Source organism: Lontra canadensis, unplaced genomic scaffold, assembly GCF_010015895.1.
Source record: "Lontra canadensis isolate GAN:19392208 unplaced genomic scaffold, GSC_riverotter_1.0 scaffold6, whole genome shotgun sequence".
Lineage (NCBI taxonomy): Eukaryota > Metazoa > Chordata > Mammalia > Carnivora > Mustelidae > Lontra > Lontra canadensis.
Window position 1 is genome coordinate 29,944,910 of NW_022631000.1, and position 21,338 is coordinate 29,966,247.

A 21,338-nucleotide genomic window follows, 5' to 3' on the forward strand; every position below is an offset into this window, starting at 1 on the left:
AGATTTATTTCTTTATTTGACAGAGATACAGTGAGGGGGGAACGCAAGCAGGGGTGGGGAGGATAGAAAGAGAAGGAGGCTTCCCAGTGAGCAGGGAGCCCGATGTGAGGCTCAATCCCAGGACCCTGAGATCATGACCTGAGCCGAGACCTGAGCCGAAAGCAGACGCTTAACCAACTAAGCCACCCAGGCACCCTGGAAATATTTTCTTGAGGTTCTGATTTTGAGATTACAGATACCAATTTGTATTAGTTTTATGATTGTATTCTGGCCCTTGGAAGTGGATTAAAAAGGAGAAAAACAAAGTTAGCTTGATAAACTCTAGCTTTTGTTGAAGGGAAAATTATTAAGCCAGCCCCCTTATCTGCCCATAAGATTGGGAGGGCTGGCTAGGAGAAAGGCTGTGGATGGTGTGAGCGGCCTGCCATCTCCTCCTCACCCAGACTGCTGCAGGGCCCTTTCCTCTCTGCTCCCTCACTTGCCTTCCACCTTGCTCCTCACGGCAGCCACAGCCATCTTTTCAAACGGCAAGCAGATCACGTTTTCCCTTATGCAGACTCCTAATGGCTCCTTACTGTGTCCACAGAGCCTTGTATGGGCCTCCCTGGCCTGCCTTTCCCTCCTGCCTCATTATTTCTCCCCCTGGGGCATAGCTGCAGCCTCCTTGGCCCTCCTGGGCCTCCAGCACGTTAAACCAGCTTCTGCCTTGGGACCTGGGGCTTGCTGTTCCTACTGGGTGGCACACTGCTCCCCAGTCTTCCCATGGCCAGTTCCTTTCTGCCATTGCTAGTTTAGGCAGTGTGGCTTTCTACATTCCTAGCTCAACATGGGTAAGTCACCTCCCCAGGAAGTCACCCACCCTTCAGTCATTCTTTGTTTTACTCTCCTTTTGGCTTATTGTTTAATGCCTGCCTACCACCCTCTAGAACGTAAGCTTGACAGCAGGGACTTTGCCCACCTTGTTCAGTGTTGTGTCTTTGGCACCCAAAATAGTGTTCAGTACATAGCTGGTGCTCAGAAAATGTTGTATGAATGGATGACAACTTAGTTGGTTCTCTCTTACTAATAATACTCTTTCCTGTGAAGCTCTTAAAAAATGAAATAGAAAGAATATATCCATAGATATCACTCTCCAACTGTTGGGGAAGTACTATTCACCAAATAAAAAGGATCACATTGTTCAAATTGGGGCTTGAAGATCCTGGGTTAAGTAAGGTGTGAAACACATGACCCATTTTACAATGTGCAGATTATGAAAGATGTTTCATTGATTTTTTTTTTTTTCTATGAATAGATAGACTATTCTACTGTGAATTGCAGTGGTTAAACTTTAGTAACCAAAGTTGAAATTCTCAAATTTAGTTGCTCCTTCTGGGTTGTTGTGTCTCATGGGCATCCCTTCTTCCAGTGTGTTCTAGAAACACACAGTCATTTTTGGAAGAGGCTCACACTGATGACTTTATAATTTTTTATTATTTATTTATTTTTAAGATTTTATTTTTTTATTTGACAGAGATCATACGTAGGCAGAGAGGCAGACAGAGAGAGAGGGAGAAGCAGGCTCCCTGCTGAGCAGAGAGCCCGATGCGGGGCTCTATCCCAGAACCCTGAGATCATGACCTGAGCCGAAGGCAGAGGCTTTAACCCACTGAGCCACCCAGGCGCCCTGTAGCTTTTTATTTAATAAGTGTAAATATTCACATCTAAAAAATATATTCTCTCAGAGGTATTTAAGATAATTGATTGCTGTTGAACATCGCCATTTTCAAAATTTGACCTTCGTACAGAGAGGATGGATTAGTGAATTAATATCTTAATGTAATAATATATTAATATTAAAGAATAGTAATAAAAATGGGAAGAGCAAAGGGATATGAGAAAGAATAGAGAACAGGGTTCTGATTGCCTTTTTTTTTTTTTAAGATTTTATTTATTTATTTGACACTCAGATCACAAGTAGGCAGAGAGGCAGGCAGAGAGAGAGGAGGAAGCAGGCTCCCCGCCGAGCAGAGAGCGCGATGCGGGCCTCGATCCCAGGACCTTGGGATCATGACCTGAGCTGAAGGCAGAGGCTTTAACCCACTGAGCCACTCAGGCTCCCCCTGATTGGTTTTGAATTGTTTCTTTTTTGGTCTCCTAGTACTATCTTAAATGCAGCTTCTCTAGTTCTGTGTTTCATGAACTGTGGAGATTCCACAGGTTCTAAGAGATCTTAACTGGTGAAGTGTGAGGAGTTAAGGAATCTTATCAGAGGAATTATGTTCACTTTCTTATTTGACAACATACTTCCCAACACCCCTTGCACACATTTGTAAGTACACTAACCTAGCAAAAACAAACACACAAAAAAGTCAAACTCAGTAATAACATGCTCAAAAATTTCTCAGGGGAAGTATATAGTTAAGCATGAGCTATTTAAAAATGAAGAAAACTTCAAGGTATTTTTAGCAATTTTGCATAGGGACAATGAGTAGTTTATTATACTATGCTGTATATTCAGTGGACAGTTATAATGTGGTGCAGAGTTTATAATTTACATGAATAATGTTTTTTAAGGGTGTCCTTTGAAATCATTTGAGTTGTTCTGGGGTAGTTTCCCCTAACTTTCAGCAATTATATTTACCTATGATGCATAGCCCTCAAGTACAGAAATCTCAATTAATTTTGCATGTTTTTTTTCTGAGAATTTAAATGTTAATAAAAAACTAACAAATTCATGACCTACCATGGCTACATTGCCGTCTGTAATTAACTGTGCTTATTTTTAATCTTAGAGATGTGGTGAATCAGAGGTATTGGATGAGAAAGAGTCCATTTCTTCAGCCTCTCTTGCTGGATCTAGCTTGCCTGTTTTCCAGAATGTTCTATTAAGATTTTTAGATACACAGGCCCCCTCATTATGTAAGTAAAGTTCTTTGCTTCTAGATCCTAAATAAAAGATTGGAGCTAATTCTTCTTTTTCTTCCTTTCTTGCGTCTTAATCAAGAGTTCTTGGTGCTGAGTGTAATGTATATTTTACTGAGCAAAATTTTGTCGCATGATTTTAATGGAGATTTCTGTGCAATTTTAAAATTAAGCGAGCTGCAAAGACTTCAAAATCTCCAGAGTTTTAAAAATGTAAAAATAAGTCACCTCATTCTCTAATATTTGGTGGTATAGTTTTCCTGTTCTAGCTCTTTCTTACCAAAAGAGAGGAGCTAAGGTCCTCTCATGTTTCATTGTCTAATCACTATTGTGATTAGGAATTTTCTCTTTTTGCACTGTTTACTTCTTTCTTTCTTTCTTTCTTTCTTTTCTTTTTTTTTTTTTTGGTGCAGAGTGGTGATGTATTAAAGCACGGGGACAGGACCCGTGGGCAGGAAGAGCTGCTGCCCCGGGTTGTCTTTTACACTGTTTTCAAAATTTTTTCCTTTTCTAACTGCTGATAAGAAAAGGAAAAATCAAACAAAGTACTTTATAACCAGATCCTTGATGTAAGGAAACAGTTTGTGCAGGTGGCTGGCTGCTTGCCTGTACTCTCTGGGATGTTCTTTCATTCTCCCATTCTTCTGTCTCTTTTTCTATTGTTTGTGGGGAGTCGAGGGTTTGGGTGTTATAAGACCAGTGGGTTTATACTGTAAATTGACTCTTCAAAGATTCATTTATGTGTGCTTAGCCGTCTTGATCTTTTTCTGAGGCTTTCATGTGACAAAGTGCAGCAGGGCAAGTCTTCAGGTAGATAGTGCTGAAACAACAGAAAGATGGCATAAAGTGAAAAGTGATAGAAAGGGGAGAAAATGCATGGAGGGGGCAGGAGGGACAGGTTTGTTGTGAAGAATGAGGTAAAGCAGTGGGAAATAGTACTGCTCCCGATTCCTCTGAGAAGGCCCTTGTTTTGGGTTGAATGGTGCTTGGGAGTGAGGTTCTTAAAGTGGCTCGGTGGCTGTTCTGGGCTGGGGGAGAGCTGGAGACACACTGGTGGTGGCAAGGTAGGCAGCTGTTGTGAAACATGGAAGAGGAAGCAGAAAAATGCAGGACAGAAGAGATCCTAGGGAGTAGAAAATAGATGGTCAGGAGTGGAAGTCAGCTGCTCCAACTTCTCTTACATTTCCGGAGGGGACGGATACACATTTGCCCTTGCTGTTCCTCAGCCTGTCCTCACTCCTGTTTGTTCTTTGGGAAGCTCTTCCTCCTGTCTGCCTCTGCTTGTTCTGGGGGATCCAGAAGAGAGAGAGCGGTGTTACTTCTCCATGTAGACACTGTGTGTCACTGACTTTAGCGGACAGCAGCAACCGCCAAGGCTTCAGTGTTAGGGAAGGAGCTTAATGTTCCCTGGATCCATCTGTTTGTCTCTATTGGTGTTTGTGAGCAGGATGGTACCAGGGCCCGAGCCTCAGAGGGTGGCTCTTAACATTTTTTAACCTCTCAAGGGTGCAAAGTTTCAGAGAGCAGAGGCAGTATTGAAAGTCATAATATGAGTTGAACGGACTGGCTATCAACTGGGAAAGACCACAGAGCTCCATCTCTGTGTCTTCCATCTTCCCTCTTTTTTTTTTTAGTGGATCCCGTGCACTAATATTTTCAAGGACCTTTTGGATTGTTTTACTGTGAAGTGTCCTTTGAAAGGTACACACATACACCTTAGAAATATATGGACACTCTCAAGCTGTGAAAACGGTCTTGAGCTGTTTTACTAGTAAAACCAGAGGAAAGCAGTTTGGCTCCCCCCCCCCTTTTTTTTCCCTTACCTGAAACTTTGTGTTTATGTTATTACTTAAGTGGTTACTCATTTGCCAGGGACCACTATCTTTAAACTGGAAATTGTCCTTAACACACTGGATACTGTTTTTCAAGTCCAAAGGGACGATCAAAACCCATGTGCCCATAATGCACAAAATGCTTGGGTTTCATAGTAAATTTTCTAATAACTCTTCTATTATGTAAGAAAAAAAGGAAAATATTGTTAAGCTTTTTTTTTTTTTTTTTTTTTAAGATTTGCTTTTTAAAAAATTTGAGAGAGCATGAGTGGGGACTTTGGCGGGGAAGGGCAGGGGGAGAAGCAGACCCTCCCTCCACACCCCGCTCCCAGCAGGAAGCCCAAGGTGGGGCTCCGTCCCAGGACCCTGAGATCATAACCTGAGCTGAAGACAGTTGCTTAACCCACTGAACCACCTGGGTGCCCCATGTTAAGACTTCCTGTTTGGTGTTTTTTTCCTACTATATCAAGGGGACTGAATTGTTGATCTTTTTCTTTATAGCGGATCCAAACAGTGAATGTGAAAAGGTGGAATTTGTGAATCTGGTGCTGCTCTTCTGTGAGTTCATCCGACACGATGTCTTCTCTCATGATGCATACATGTGCACCCTCATATCTCGAGGAGACTTGTCAGTCACCGCCTCGACCCGACCACGGTCGCCAGCCGGAGAGAATGTGGATGAACACTACCCAAAGGACCATGACATGAAAATGGAGGTATGGCCCTGGGAGTGGTGCCCCAGCCCTGAAAACAACTCAGCTGGGGAAACCCCTTTGAGAGGATCCTTTGGTGGTGGAAGGGTGATTGCATTTTAATTGTATTCTCCTGTTAACTCATTTATCTCTGTTACTCACTTATGAAGAAAACATATGGAATGTATATATATATTCCAGAACTTTCTTTTGGATACTCTAAAACTATTAAAGATTTGACAGTACATAACATTTTTTTACTGGACAGGAATTATATGCTTCTAATTTTATGTATTTCTAATTTCCAGTTTTTCTTTAACATTGTGCCTTAAAATCAGACTGATTTTGGCCTAAAGTCCCTTTCTAAGGAACATCTTTTCCCCAGTTCATCCATTGCTTCTGTCTTTCCTACAAAATGGGACATCCTGTTTTGATCATAACATATCATATTTTCATTTCAATTAATTGAAAACTCTAAAATGTGAAATTATTCTTGTCAAATTATTTCATACTATGACTATAATTTAATGCCAATTTCTGGTGTTTTGGACATAGTTCCATATATACTTAAAGAAGTTTTCAAGGCAGAAAACATGGAGGTGGTAAAGAGAAAAGAGTGGAAAATGGTGAGAGATTGTGGAGGTTCCTTAAAAATCAAGCCTCATGATGGTTTTGTGAGCGCTTAAGCATATGCTGTGATGATATTTTTAAAACACTGGTTATCCTTGTAATTGAAAGACCTGGTATTAGAATTACATGTGTGGATTCATAGTTCGTGTTCTTAAGATTTGGTGATCAAATGGTGCAGGAATTTTAAAAATTCCTTCCTTAATACAAATACTGTTGTTTCCGAATTTGCCCACACTAGAAGTTATAAAAGGCTAAAAACCAAAGTTACTTTACCTGTTTATGTTTCTTTTACATTTCTGTTTCTTCCTTTCTATTCTTGGATATTGAGTTTTCTTATATCTAGGTACACTCTCAGATTTTCTAGGAAAAGTTTGTGAGCACGTGACTGGGAATACCCTAAAGGAGGGACATTATGGCCAGTTTGTTTTTAATGTCTTAAGTTTGTGGGCTCTTTCCTTGAAGTATCTTGAAAGGTAAATCTGATGAGGATAAAGAATGTAACTTTTTAAAGCAAGTGCATGTCTTAAAACTTCTCTTTTTTTGGGAAAAATAGTTACTAGGGAGAGAAAAGACCTAGGGTGGTTAAAAACATCACTGTCATATTTTAGCTTCAGGTTTTTAATGAACTACAAAATTTACAGTGTCACTTTCTTTCTCTGGCAATCATCAGGAACAGACTATAATGGCGCATATGGGCATTGACTCAGGAACTACTAATATTTTTGATGAAGTAGACAAGAATGACTTTAAAACTGACTTTGGTTCGGAATTTCCAGTAGGTTCAACCTTCAAATTCTTATTGACTATTAACCCCCTCTTCCCCACCCCTATCCCAGCTTGTCTCCGTCCTTCTGTTCCTTGCCCCATGTACTGGAATGACCTTTGTACCGATGTAAATGTGATCCTGCCATATTCCTTGCTAGGGTACAGTGACTCATCTTGTGCAATTGTCTCATTTCAGTTCATCCTTAGTTTTGGCTGCATTGTCTCCTTTGTAGATTAGAACACCCCTGTCCTCCTAATTGACTATCTGTGACTCTTTTGCTCATTTGAGATCCATCATCTCTCAGGAATACATGAATAGTTTGATCATGACAGTCTGTGTTGATTTGTTATGTATGTAGCTTTCCTGGATCTGGACTTGTTATACTTTCTCTACTTTATTTCCATATAGTTATAATAATTTCCTCCTTATGGTTCTCAGTGAGGTGCTTTATAAAAAACATATTGTTTGGAATACTGATTAAAACTTTTATATCTGGTACTCATTAGTTTTGTTAATGATTTCTGTGTTTATGTTTTTGTAGGAAATATAACCTTATGAGAAAACACTTAACCTATGAGTCTGATGTTGTTTCTGGTCCTCTGGGAAGTGTAGCTTTGCATAATTCTTATGAGTGTGTTCGTCATTTTCTTATCTTCAAATTGGGAGATTATGTTGATAGTTTCCTACTAATCTGTATATGAATTTTGTAGAGATTAACACAGTTTCTTTTTTCTCTTTATTTTCTCAGTGCTTAAAGAGGGAAGAGATAGTGTAGGAGTGTCTTGTGTATTTGGAGTTCTGGTATGTAGTGCTGTGTTTTGGTGTTGCTCTCTTTCATTTACAATCTCCAACATTTGTTTTACATGACTTAGATTTTTTCTCCCATGCCTGGAGAATCCTGTGAGAATGCCAACCCTTCCTTGGGCAGAAGAATGTCGGTTAATGGTGAGAAGTTGCTTAAGAGAGAAAAACCCAGGGAGCTAATTTTTCCATCTAATTATGACCTCCTGCGACACCTGCAGTATGCAACACATTTCCCCATACCTCTGGTAAGTCACGGCTTCAGTCAGTTGACAGCCTTGATTGTTTCATTTTATGATCATTAACCACGACTCTTCTACTACTTGCCTGAGTAATACATATGAAAGCAGGTGAGTTTTTCATTCACTGCTTCTTTTGTTATTATGATCACATAGCATATGTATAGTTGTATTTCAAATTTGTGATGTGATGCTACTGGCTAGCTAGAATTAATGGAATTTTCTAGATTAGTATCCTTTTATCAAGAGCATTTGAGTGACTGCAAATGACGTCTAAATGTATTTTCCCACTTCCATTTTACACTCATTTACTGAGTGTCTTTTATGTGCACTGTATTGTGGCAGGTACTTGGTGTTATGCAGATGAATGAGAATTTTGGGACACAGGAAAGATGAATAAGATAGGAGGGAGACACGTGTGAAATGATATGCACTAAAACACAAGCAATAATTTAGTAAAAACCCAACTGCCCACTGGAAGGTGAACTGTTTGATATGCCTGCGTGTCTTCCACTCTCAAAGAATAAATATTGGAGGGGAGAGAGAGCATTTGATTGAGAAGATGGTTAAGGCTTCATAGAGGAGGTTGCATATGACATGGACTTGGATTTCAATCCGATGAATATAAGAATTGAGCAGCATATGAGAGATATTTACTGGGAAATGTAGTGTTTGACTCATAAGGAGTGATGTGATTTTTACTGAAGGGAAACAAGATTGGTTTTTTGATATTAATGAAAATTGGACCCAAATCTGTAAATGTGTTTATAATTTTAGGTTTACTATCTTTTTTCCTGGGATTTTAAGAGAAATTTTAATGAGCCATTTTTTTGTTGCACACTATTATTATTATTTTAACAGCAGTGTAATTGTGAGGTATATATAATGTTGTCTTCTGGATATCTTTGAGGAGTTTTGCTCTGCAAACTAAATATTTTCTTAATTTTTAATTTCTGTTATTTTGGAACTTTTCAAAATTTTTATATTTTTTTTTACACTTATTTTTTTTATAACAACTAAGAATCTTCTTTTTGGTGCCAGTTTTTCTGTGTCCAGGGCTATGTCAAAAGTTGCCACAATTCTTTCTGCTCATCACCTGTACACATCACTCATTTCCAACATAATGGAATAATCTCACCATGCATTTAGGGCAACAGAAAGGATAGCCTGATATTTTAGAAATGTGTCCTGAAGAATTTATGGATGAACTATTGCAATGTCTGGGATTGGTCTTAAAAGAGTTGGCATCAAAAGTGGGTGGAGGCAGGATTTGAAGTCTGGAGTTCAGTTAACACTTAATGCACCAATGTTAATTTCCTATTTTTGGCAAATGTATCATGGTGATGTAAGGCATTAACATTAGGGGAAACTGAATGAAAGGTATAATGGAACTTGCTGTACTATCTGTGTACCTTTTCTGTAAATTGTAAAGTATTCCAAAATAAAAAGTTAATTTAAATAAAAAGGAGAGAGGTAATAAATAGGCAAAATGTTGAATGTGGTTGAATTGGTTGAGGATTTTGTGTTTCTCTCTTGGGTAGGCAGGGCTTTGCTGGCTTTCCTCTTCCATATGTCTTTGTTTAGGGCAATACCCAAGCACGGACATCTTTCTTCTATTGTTCATGTAATCCTTGGCCACATAGTCATTCCCAGCATGTAACATTTTAAAGACTGCCCCCTCCTTGGAGGAAGGAACATGAATGATTTCCAGTGATTAAGTCTCTCATGATGGATTATGACATAACTATAATGCAATCATAAAGCAACTGCTAGAAAATTGATGTTGCAGGATACAATTTTTTCATAGCCTTCTATCATCAGTTGCCTTAGGCCTCCCTTTACTGTGTCATTTAGAATAAATCATCAGTAATGTTATTAATGTAACATTGACATTAGGAATGCTGTAGAGAGTCTGGTCCTCTTCCTTAATAAAGAGAGAAAATTTGACTTACCTATTACGCATGAATGTGAGAAGAATATAAGAATATGATTAAAAAAACAAATTGTTCCCTCCCACCCCCATTTCCTGTCTTAAAGATGTAGCTCTAGTAGGTGAAGACCAAGGAGAGAGACTAATAGGGACTTGACCAAAAGATTCAGGAAAAGAAACTAGTAGTTTCATGTATGCTGATATGAATCATGTCTTGATCTGCCGGGCAGCAGACCATCAGCAAGCACAGGTTCTAGTGGGCTGGCATTTCCGCAGCATAGCTGTGGCGAAGCTGTGCCCTTTACACCCTGGGGCAGAGACATAATGCTGAAGGGGGGTTCCTGTCATGACCACTAGCTAGCTAGACTTTGTCCAGGACTCACCATGGTGGAAGTGTGATAGACACTTGTTTTGGTGCATTTTCTCATTTGGTGCATTTACTCTCTTCAAACTAGGGAATATGAAATTGTACACTGGAATTGTCTTGGGTTCAAGCTTCAGAAAATACTTCTCAGTACAGGACTAAACATGACTCTGGAATCAAACTTGTTTTGTTAGTTTCCAGGAACACTCTTTCTTTCTTATTTTTTATTTTTTACACAAATGGGAAAATTTATTAAAGTGAAAAGTACACTCGTGAAACATGAGCGTGGGCGAGCTCAAAAGGCTGCCGGGAACACCATTTCTTAATCACTGCCGCTAATGCAAACGTATTACCACTTGTTGCAAAACAGACTTTTGCTATTGAAATGAAACCCCCCCACCCCCGAAGTCTCAGGTATGGTTATCTAAACTTTTCAATTTTCTTTTTCCTAAATAAGTCTTATATTTTATATCATCCGTTGAGTCCTTTCTGCATTACTGGCCGTAGAGAGAATTAGATCTGAGGGTTGTGACCCTGAGAGCTGGAGTCACCCCTTCTTTAAACTGGAGGCCCCATGTGGGGTCAGACTCAGACATGGTGCCAGTCAGCCCAGCATGTGTTGTGTTCCCTACAACGTCTTGCTGTGTGTATCTGGCATGTCTATTTTAAGTCCATTTGACTGGTGGTGTTCTTCCATACCTTTGATGTGAGTTTCTAGTTCCAAAACAGTAGTTTCAGCAGTCAGTGCAGTTTAACAACTTGCTTGAAAATTCTGTAGGGTCTATTTCATGTTACTACAAAACAAGAAATCACTGGATTTGTCTTTACTTAGGGTAGAAAGTCTTTATAAACCTGATAGGATATAAGTGTATAAAGTACATTAAACACTATTCATGTATTTCCAAGCCTTTTCAGAAGTGAATAGGTTTAGTTGCTGTGTCACAAAACGATTAGATATTAAAAATTGGAGTAGTGAGCTAAAAGGTTACCATCTTTGAAATGATGGATTAAAAATAAATCGGGCACAGGTGGTTTCATGGGAAGATCAGCTGGACTTTTTTGGTATGATCTAAACAGTTTTATTTAAATTGTGTTGCTGAAGGGCTTTCTGGCACCTTACAGGGGGATTATTTTGCATATTTCTGTCAAGAAGTCAGTTACCTGGTATTTAAATGAATACTTCCTGAATGCCTCTGAGCTTGTCCTAAAGCTCTTTGAGATTTCAAGGATAATACACGGTTTTACGTAGGTTCAACAGGATCTTTTAGTTTTTTTATGCAAATACTTGGGCTTAGGACCATTAACAACCACAAGAGTACTGCTTAGCTTACATTTAGACAAGTTTCTCAGTAACCAGGCCACGCATGTGTCTCTTACTTAGGCTCTTTTCTCTCTTTCCTGGTACCTGTTGTCCACCGAGGCCGGAAGTGATAACACGAAAAATCCCATATTTTACGCGTTGTTTTCACCATTTGATTTTTCTTTTGGAGCCTTGGTCTCCTTAGATGAAGCAAAGGTCTTGGTGACTGTAAAGCGGAATGCTTTTGAGAGATGATAGTACAGGATAGGATCAAAACACAGGTTCGACACAGCAAGGAGCAGTGTGGCCTCTTTGGCTTTAAAGAGTGAAATCCTGGTTGGGCAATCAGATATCACCTCTGTCTGGCTCAGGGTGTATGGGATTCGGACAATGTGATACGGAACAAAACATATGATGTAGCCGGTAGTCACAAAAAGAATGTTGATGAGGGCTTTTTTCACATACTGATAATTTTCGTTGTCTTTGTTTCTGTAGAGTTGTCGAATTACAAGGCAGTTAGATATTAAAATGATGGCTGAGAAATTTAAAAATATTGCTACACATACGAAATTTGTCAGCAAATGCCAGTTTCTGCCAAACTCCCTTTTGAATTCCATGCATCCCACATTTGGCTTCTCCTCGATGTCTCTGATGGGAATCATCATGTTGGGCACTGTTATAAGAAGGACCATTAGCCACACCACGGTTGATATCATTTTGGCAAATCCAGGTTCTTGGATCCGATAAATCTTGGAGCTGTATGTCAATTGAAGACAGTGATCAATGCTGACAAATGCTAAGAAAATAATTGACAAGTACATATTAATGTAGATGAGGCAGGCTGTCACTTGGCAGTGGAAAATCTTCAGCTTCCAGGGTGCCACACCCAAGTCAACAACGATTTTCACTGGTAATGCCAGAGTCAGCAGGAAATCAGCCGTAAGCAGGTTAATTAAGTATATGCTTACACACCTGTGATTTTTGTTCTGTACGAAAGCCCAGGTTGCAAAACCACTTCCAATAATTCCAACAAGGAAAACTAAATAAAAAAAATATGTGAATGGCTCCAGATCTCTGTAAACTGGGCAGAAGATTGAACTGTTTGTCATCTTGAGGGGAAGTAAGGATGACTCTGTTAAAAAGAAAAAAAAAAAAAGAAAAATCCGAAGAATCTGTTTAAAAAAAAAAGGGTTGGGGAAGGAGGTTAGTAATTAAAATTAGAAATGATTTTCTTTAAAAACATTTGTATTCAGAACACCCGGGTCACAATTTTTCTAATTCTTAGGTAGAATTTTATTGGTGAAATAGATGGTGGGAACATCATGGTTTGTAGAGGAGACCTGGGTTTTCCATGGTCTGATTTCGTGATTTTGGGAAATCCCATAGAGGTTTGCTTCTAGAATGGATATTTTTGACATCATACTTTTGCATTCTGATAACTCTTGTTACCACTTGGGTTGGAAGTTAGTTTGCAGAGGAGATAAGTGAACCGAAATTCTGAGAAACAGACAGAGAGGAAATGAGGGCAAAATGGTTTGGTTGTGGCTGAGCCTGAAGAGGTTTCAGTGAGGCTTCCTGGCTTGCTGTTTTCATAGATTGACAAGAGCTCCTCATGCTGGAGAAACCTAGGCTGAGAGGGACGATAACGGGGGACAGAAAATTATCCTGAAATTTAGAGGGAATTATTTTAAAAGTAGGCTCTTCACTATGTCAAGTGCCAGAACATGTTCATTATCATTGCATTTCATTTTTCTGTTCAGCGAAAAGAGTTGAAGGGTTAGAATCTGGCTTGAATTGACGCTTATTCCTTCTTTTTCCTTACTACCATTCCCTAGTGACCTGGGCCTGTGATGTCCAGTATGTGGCCACTTGTGACTACTGAGCACTTGAAATGACAGCCACTTCAACAGCCAAATTGATCTGGGCTGTAAATGCAAAATACACACCAGGTTTTAAAGATTTTTTTAGGAAATATTATAAAAAACAATACAAGTAGTAAAAGTGTGCACTATTTTGTACAAATAGAACAATTAGTAAAACATCTCCATATTTTTTGTATTCAGTGTATGTTAAAATGATATTTCTGATGTTAGGTTAAATATATGATAAAAATTAATTTCTCCTGTTTCTTTTTGCCTTTTCAAATGCAGCTACTGGATAATTTTAAAGTACCTCTGCGGTTTGTTTTCTGTTTCTGGTAAACAGTGCTTGTATAGATGTTTTATATTGGTGTTTTTGAGAAGTTTGACCACAGATGTATTTTAAAGCCTTTTAGAGCAAAAATATATGATCATTGGTTACAAAATTCTCAAAGAGAAGCTCAGTTATATTCGTATGGAAGCATCTAACTATAATGCTTTTTTTCTTTCACTGTAGGTTTTGAGGCAGTTAAGCCCAAAAGTATAAGACATATTCTTAGAACCATTGTGATTGACACTGATAATGACAGAATCTTGTCATGTTCCCTCCAGATCTAGAACATAAGTGTAAGGTAAACCAATGGGCTTTCATTCCTCTCTTTGGCCTGGTCCAAACTAATGCTCTTAGGGCCACGGATATATCTTTCTGGTGCTGCTTCTTGGTGTACACCCTCCTCATGCATATTAAACACTTTCCTCTTGTTTTAAAGACCAGGAGATTTTGTGTTTTAGCAGAAAAAAACCTGACACACAACTTCTTAAAAACAGCGAATCTGGGTGACTGGGTGGCTTAGCTGGTTAATCTTAAGGCCCTGGGATCGAGTCCCACATTAGGCTCCCTCCTCAACAAGGGAGTCTGCTTCTTCCTCTGCCCCCCCTCCCCGCCCCACTTGTGTTCACGCACACTTTCTCAAAAATAAGTAAAATTAAAAAAAAAAAAAAGAAAATCTTATAGTGGCTAAGAAGTCCAAATAAACTGATTCTCTGAAACCTCCCTTTAAAAGTAAAACAACAACGACAAAACCTTTTGAAGCCTTTCTGATTCTTAATTCTCCTGATTATTTAATGATCCACTGTATACACACCTTGGGATGAAACACTATAAACAGATTGTTAAGGCAGACCTACACGAAACTTTATATAAAGTGTCATTTAAAAGGGTGACTGTCCTTCCTCTTTCCCAACTTCAGGTAGGACTTCAGGGTTCATGTGTAATTCATTCTGCACTAAACTCAGTGAAAATAATTGAGTACTTTGTGTCTGGCACTGTGCTAAGTACTACATGTGCTTATTTAACCTTCCATCATTCCCACCACGTAGGCATAATCCCTACTTTATAAATGAGAAAAGTGTGGTACAACGAGGTTAAGTAACACCCAAGGTTATATAGTTGTTAAATTATAGAGCCAGGATTCCAACTCAGACAGTCTGACCTCAGAAGCTATGTTCAAAACCACTCTAAAGCTTTGTCTCAGTAATAGTAGTAATCATGGTGATGGTGATGATAGTAACTGTTGTTACAGCAGCCAGCCTTACAAAGTGCTTACTATGTGGCAGAAACTATATTCTAGGCAATTTTCACATAAAAGAGCAAAAAGAAAATATTAGTTTTTAACTTTTCCCCTAAATACTAATGAGAGAGGTTCAGACTTCAAGTATTTTTTTTTGTTTCCTTTTACTGTATATATATATTTAAAAACCAGATCCAGGTTCTACCTTTTAGATCTAAACCTCCCTTACTTTCAAAGTTCCCATGACCTGGTTGCTTCAAGCCATCCCTACTGTCTTCACCCCAGTTCCCTAGACTGGTGGTATCTCTCCTCTGCTGTGAACTGCTCCTTCCTGCTTTTGTACTCTGGCTGTGATAAAAATTGGGGACTTACAGGACTTTAAGGATGGCGGGAACCTTTATTGATAGTGTCTAGCCCAAGCCTCCGATCAGTTGAGGAGACTGGGGTCTGGCACTCTAATATTGTGCAAGGTTTTTCTAGCTTGTATGAATGGGCTAGAATCTGACCCCGCTGATCATTTTTAGGCTTTCTGACCTTATCCTTCCTATATCCAAATCCTTCCTATCTTAAAATGCCTGGAGTAAGCTCTTTGTGTCTGGAAGTCTACTCCAGGCTTCATTGACTTCTTAGAACTCTGTTTTTTGGATAGTAAACATTTATTTGAACCATGGCATTCTGACCATCCTTTTCTTCTCTGGGTCAAAAGCTAGTGTTGAAATAAATTGATCCTCAACTCTATCACCCACCTTAGCTCATTGTTCCTTTACCAGATGCTAGAATTGTGGCTTATGCTCTTGTATTCCCCCCCTTTTTAAAAAAAAATATTTATTTATTTGACAGACAGAGATCACAAGTAGGCAGAGAGGCAGGCAGAGAGAGAGGGAGAAGCAGGCTCCCTGCTGAGCAGAGAGCCTGATGACGGGCTCCATCCCAGAACCCTGAGATCATGACCTGAGCCGAAGGCAGAGGATTAACCCACTGAGCCACCCAGGTGCCCTTGCTCTTGTATTTCTAATGTTACATTATAATAGTTAACATAGTACTGTGTTTTTTTAAGTGCTCCTATTGTTCATACAATTATACAATAAAGTCTCATTTTATAGATGAATATACAGTAAAGAGGAGGATTAGAAAATTGTTTTCATCAATTAATAATTAGTATTCCCTATAGCTAGAACTGGCCATATATACCACTTATGGATAATTTGTTTAAAAATAATCACAGCATAACTATTTATCTGATGATGCTTGAGATTCCTGTAGGACCTTGCATTCGCTTTTTGTGAACCTCAGTCTAGATTGCAATGAAAAACAAATCTCTTCATTTAAAATTTTTGGTATGTTGATTAGAGGTTAAATCATACTATAATAGCATTTTGTGTTCTCTCTCAGAAATCTGAAGACCAAGTGCTTGATAAATGTTTCGTCAACCAATTACTCAGCATGTGGAAATTTGAGGTGCTACAGCAAAAATAAAAAAACTTCAAGTGTCTCCTTTGTTTGGGATTGAGTGCCCATTGCTTGGGGAATAAATACACTTATTAGATTTTTCTTTTTAAATGAAAGTCACAATAGAATGTTCTTGAAATTACCTATCAAAATTTTTATGGAGGGAAGTCATTTCAGGATCTGTTGCACCCTGTTGTAAAAACTTACAACATGACATTTATCCATTTTGTTATAAAAAATAAGATTGAGTTACTGAATAGTTATGTTGGCCTATAAGTAAATATTCAGTCTTGTATAAATTAAACTTCTTTTTTTTTCTTTTGAGAGGAATGGATGAGGTTATCAGATAGAACAAAATTATAGTGCAGTTCATAGCGAGAATCTATTTAGAATTTAATAATTGGTACCCTCTTACACGGCAGCCTTATCACACAGTGTCCTTTCCAACTTAAATGTCTTAAACACTGAGCATGATAGCTTCCCCTTAGATGGAAAGACATTTGAATATATCAAGTACTTAAAAAACACCTACCTGGGGGTATATTGTCTGAGCCACTGCGGGCTCACTGTGGGTCTTCAGAGAAGCAGGAGCTTGCCGTCTGGCCTGAGCAAGAGCACTGGCAGCTCCATTGCACGAAGGCTGGCTGTACAAAAAATTTCCTTTCCTTTTCGTGTGGTTTTAAAGTGTCGCATATTGACGTAGATGAAACTGTGGTTTGTGAATAGTTTAACTGTATGTAAGTCTCCCTAAGAGGTTCAATTTGGTGTGTGCTTCCTTTTGTGTTTGTGTATTCTTTTAGAGAAAGATTTTTATTGTCCCATCGTCGTGCCTTGCATTTTTTTTTAAACATCTAAGATACGTTTTCCATCATAATGATTTTAAAGAACATCACTTTTTGTGCCTTGAAAGGGATTATGTATTAAATATAGTAAGTCTTCAAGCAAAATTTCTTTAGTATACATCCTGATATTATCAGCTTTTCAAAGTTATAATTAGAACAATTGTTGCAGTGTGGGTTCTGCTGAGTCCTTTATTAATAAAGAAAGATGTGATTTAACATAGTCTGATAAAGTTTATGTTTTGTCTTTATTCTTTTTTGTTGTGGAAAAATCTGGAAGTAGCAACAGAAGAAAAATTACATGCACAGAGATAATTACTGTTAATGGTTTTGGTACATAAATTGGCACAAATCTCAGCACAGATTTAAAAATCTTTCTAAGTGTATGCACACTTACTTAAAATGTTACATTGTGTGTGCTGTGGTTTCGTTGTAATTCTTTTCTTTCAAGGATATTTTGGGTCTGTTTCTCTAAGTTCAAGAGTAGGCCATTTGTCAGTTTGGCCCAAATAGCTTAATGAATTGAGCCTGGTATTTAGTAATTAATAGATAGTATGTAAAGGAACCCTCCTGTGTATTTAAATTGTTTGGGTACATGATCATTCTGCCTGTGGTGAGCACATGTTTACTGAGTGTCTGAATGGAGCTCAGCATGGTGAAGGACCTCATGAAAAGTCACTGTACCCCATCCACGTCATCGACTGGCTTTGTTAGGTTATCTTTCTTGTATAAGTGTAGCCTTTATAAAAGAGGATATGAGCTCACGTCTCAGCCGTATTTTCTGGAGTCCAACGTCTGCTGGTCCAAAGTTGATTTGAAAGTGCAAAACCATTTCTTGGTTAGGGCCTGATTTCTAGTGTTACTTCATTGGTTTGGTAGGTTCTTTGGTTTTCTCTCCTTTTTTCCTAATAATTCTTAGTTTTCCAGATATTTAAAAAAAAAAAAAAGCCTCTCCAGAATCCAAAATGAATCCCTTTGTAATTATTTTTAAAAAGAAAAATCTCTCAAAAGACTAAATGAGATGTCAAGCCAAGGGGAATTTAGGGAGAGTTTAAGGGAACTTTTGGTGGTGGGTGGGGGGGAGTAAGAATGCTTATGATGATAGTAGCCATTTGTTTCGTGAATCCTGGTGTTCTCCCAAATTCATGTAGTAATAATACAATAGTAAGTATGAATAATAACTATTACTGCTATTATTATCACCATGTTGCAAAAGAAGACTTTATATATATGCACTTCCAGATTAGACCAAAAAAGCCCAAATCTTAAACTTTGTCCTTGGTTTTTGGTTAAGAAGCAATGTTAACTCTCATCATAACAGTGCTGGGAAAGGCTCTGTCTTTGAAGATTCGTGTGCATTGTTGTTGGATGGGACTCAGTGAAAAACACACTTCAGAAAAGACACCCTTGCAGATCGTCAAGTAAGTGAGCAGTGATGCTCATGGTTCACATGCGGTGGGGACAGAGGTGGGGGCATGGAGAGAATTTGGTGAGACAGAGCTGACTGCCAGTGGAATGGTGAATGGTTCTAACATGGTATGCAGGAAAACCGGAGTGAGCAGTTTTTGGTAGTGCAGTTTTTTGTTTCTTGTTTTAGGTAGGCATATCTATCTGTTTACTTCCCTGTTGACTTTGGGGGTATAGCCAGACAGAGCTGAGAAGTATATTCAACTATTCTGAAAGATCTGTGGCCACCATTTTTGTGTCTGGATTGCCAGATAGAAAAGAGCTGAAGGACCCTAGTTCTCACTGTTCCATTTTCCTTTCAATAGTGAAATTAAGCCTTGTTCTTCCTTATGAGAATAACTTTGAGGCTATCTGATATTTTGTGGAAGTTTAATCAGAGTAGAAATATGCTTTTTTGGGGCTACCATCCCTGCTTTGTTTTTAACACAAATTCCATTTGAAATTTCCCAAAGTCACTTCTTTATCTCTTTCATTAAGAAAAAATGGTTCTCAGAGTATATTTTGTTAGTGTTCTGGGAAATTACATGTCATCACTAACCCAGTATTTTAGAAACCCAAGTGGGCAGAAGTGAGGTGAAGTTATTTTTCCTTGATCTTGGTCATGGCGGTACTTTAAAAGAAATGACGTACTAGTTACTTTAATGGATATTTTGCTTGTTTTAAATAAAACCTGAAAAAGCAAAATTGCCCCACGAATTGACAAAGAAAATCTTACTGTAGTCAACTTCTCCAGGCACACAAATCATGCTTTTGATTTTACTGAACACAAATGCCAAACTGTATTTCAGTAGAAGTGTCGTTTTTAATGTTTAACTTTCTTAAAATTTGTTTTTTAAACATAGCGTAATAGCCCTTTGGAGCTAATAGGGAATGGGAAAATGAATATTGGAGTAGGTAACCACTGCCACAGTCAGACACCAGTCTGAGAACTTATTTTAAGGAAATCCATGATTTGTTAGGAAAGCCCACTCTTTACAGATGGGGAAACTAAGGCCTTGTCCAAAGCTGCTCCATTAGACTCCAGTGACCTAGTACTTCATTATGCTTCTTAAAATGAAAGTGTTGGGGGTGGAAACAATGGTTACAAAGAAGGCCAGCAGATCCATCCAGCCTGCCCCACCGCCCTGTTGCCCCCCCCTTAGTTTAAATTTCAGTACTAGTGAGTGGTGGGAATGGTATGCGACTGTGCCCACTCCTCTCACGGAGTCTGAGTTTGAGAGCAAAGTAGTTTGCCTCCTGAAACTTTTTTATGATCTTTGGGTAGCAGGCTGTTCCTTGGTTAAGAAATGCTGGTGATCAAGATGTTTCTCCGGGGTGTGTGTGTGTCTTTCTGCCTCCTCTCGGGAGCCACTGCTTTCGGTTTACATTTTGAAAGATTTTTTTAAAGCATGTAATCCCTTTGCCCACTTGGATTAGTCCAAAGACTTTCTCCCCCTGACTCTCACTGAGATTGGCAGCTTCAAATCTCAGAGCGACAGATGTGATTAGACCGGAGCACTTTTTAAGGGAGGCATAGACAGACACAGAGCTTCCAAAACGTTGCTGATTCTGTTACTTAAACACTCTCTCGGCTTTCCCTTTTTAATGAAACAGAGAGTAAAAAGTTGGAAGTGTTTTTTTTAATTAATTATTTTTATTAACATGTAATGTATTATTTGCCCCAGGGGTACAGGTCTGTGAATCGTTAGGCTTACACATTTCACAGCACTCACCAAGAAGTGTTTTGAAGGCAAAAGGGTTTTACATATTCTTGGAATGTGAACTCGATTATAAGAATGACTGAGTATATTCATTCCCCTTGCCTGTCCTTTTGGTTCTTTTTATTAAAGACTGTACAGTGTTACTGGGTAACCATACAGTTCATTTTACCTTTCAGTTGTGTGCTATTTGATGGATGGATATGAAATAATTAACAAGCGAAATACCTAAGAAAGAAATTTGAATGGTTATCTTGTTTCTTTTTGGTCACCAAAGTTCATTTTCCGCCTTTGAGTGGTTGTGGTCCTTTCCTTAAGAAGTTGTGAATAACATGTTTTCAAAGTTCGGAATACATTTTACAAACTCTGTTGTTACCTTCCAGGCTAAGGTTCTCTGGAGACATTCTCCCAACCCCTTGCCATGTGAGTCCTTGTTTTTTGATCAAGTACTTAAGGAAAGTTCTAACAAATGCTTGTTGACTGTAGGCTGCCTCCTTAGCTCCCATGCTAGAGGGTATTTTTGTTATGTTTAGTAGGTTATGGTGTAGAGGGGGTCGCACGGAATCTGTAGCACCTGCAGTGATACTGTTAGAACTCGGTAAGTCTGAGGGCATTAGATTCCATAGGGTTAGGGAGAAAGCAGAAGACAAGAAACCAGGATAGGGGATGATTAGGATACGGTCATTCTGAGTGAGAAGCAATAAGGAACTCCCACCCTTAGATGGGAAGGGATGGGCACTGGGAACAGTGGAAGAAGTATGGTACGGGGCTGTGGTTTTGGGCTGGGAGGGGAGTAGACTTTGGTTTCAGTCCTGGCGAGGGAAGTCTGAGGAGAGAATCCAGGTGAATAGGTAGAAAGGTGAGTTCGAGGATTGGATTACTATGTTTTTAGTGCTACCTCATTACTTGATAAAGCATAGATTGTTTTTATTTTATTCCTTATCTTTTAGATAGCGGATATTCCTTAGTGCTTTATCGTCATAACCAGGACATTCTGC

General features: G+C 38.8%; 2 protein-coding genes across 6 annotated transcripts in view; one reads left to right on the forward strand and one right to left on the reverse strand.

Annotated features, from left to right (window-relative positions):
• The window catches only part of MED12L (mediator complex subunit 12L), a 317,533-nt gene that overhangs the window by 95,071 nt on the left and 201,124 nt on the right, over positions 1-21,338 (forward strand). For 3 of the 5 annotated variants that reach the window (XM_032852495.1, XM_032852497.1, XM_032852496.1), the window contains exons 13-16: positions 2,775-2,901; positions 5,238-5,452; positions 6,729-6,833; positions 7,697-7,873. In XM_032852495.1, coding sequence (XP_032708386.1) covers positions 2,775-2,901; positions 5,238-5,452; positions 6,729-6,833; positions 7,697-7,873 — 624 coding nt within the window. The remainder of the gene's footprint in view (positions 1-2,774; positions 2,902-5,237; positions 5,453-6,728; positions 6,834-7,696; positions 7,874-21,338) is intronic. The other 2 variants (XM_032852498.1, XM_032852499.1) reach the window with 1 other exon arrangement.
• Positions 10,337-16,999, reverse strand: GPR171 (G protein-coupled receptor 171). Its single transcript, XM_032852512.1, has 2 exons — positions 16,870-16,999; positions 10,337-12,590 (listed from the first exon to the last, which is right to left on the reverse strand). Exon 2 carries the CDS (start codon positions 12,565-12,567, stop codon positions 11,611-11,613), a length of 957 nt encoding a protein of 318 aa, XP_032708403.1. The 5' UTR covers positions 12,568-12,590; positions 16,870-16,999; the 3' UTR covers positions 10,337-11,610.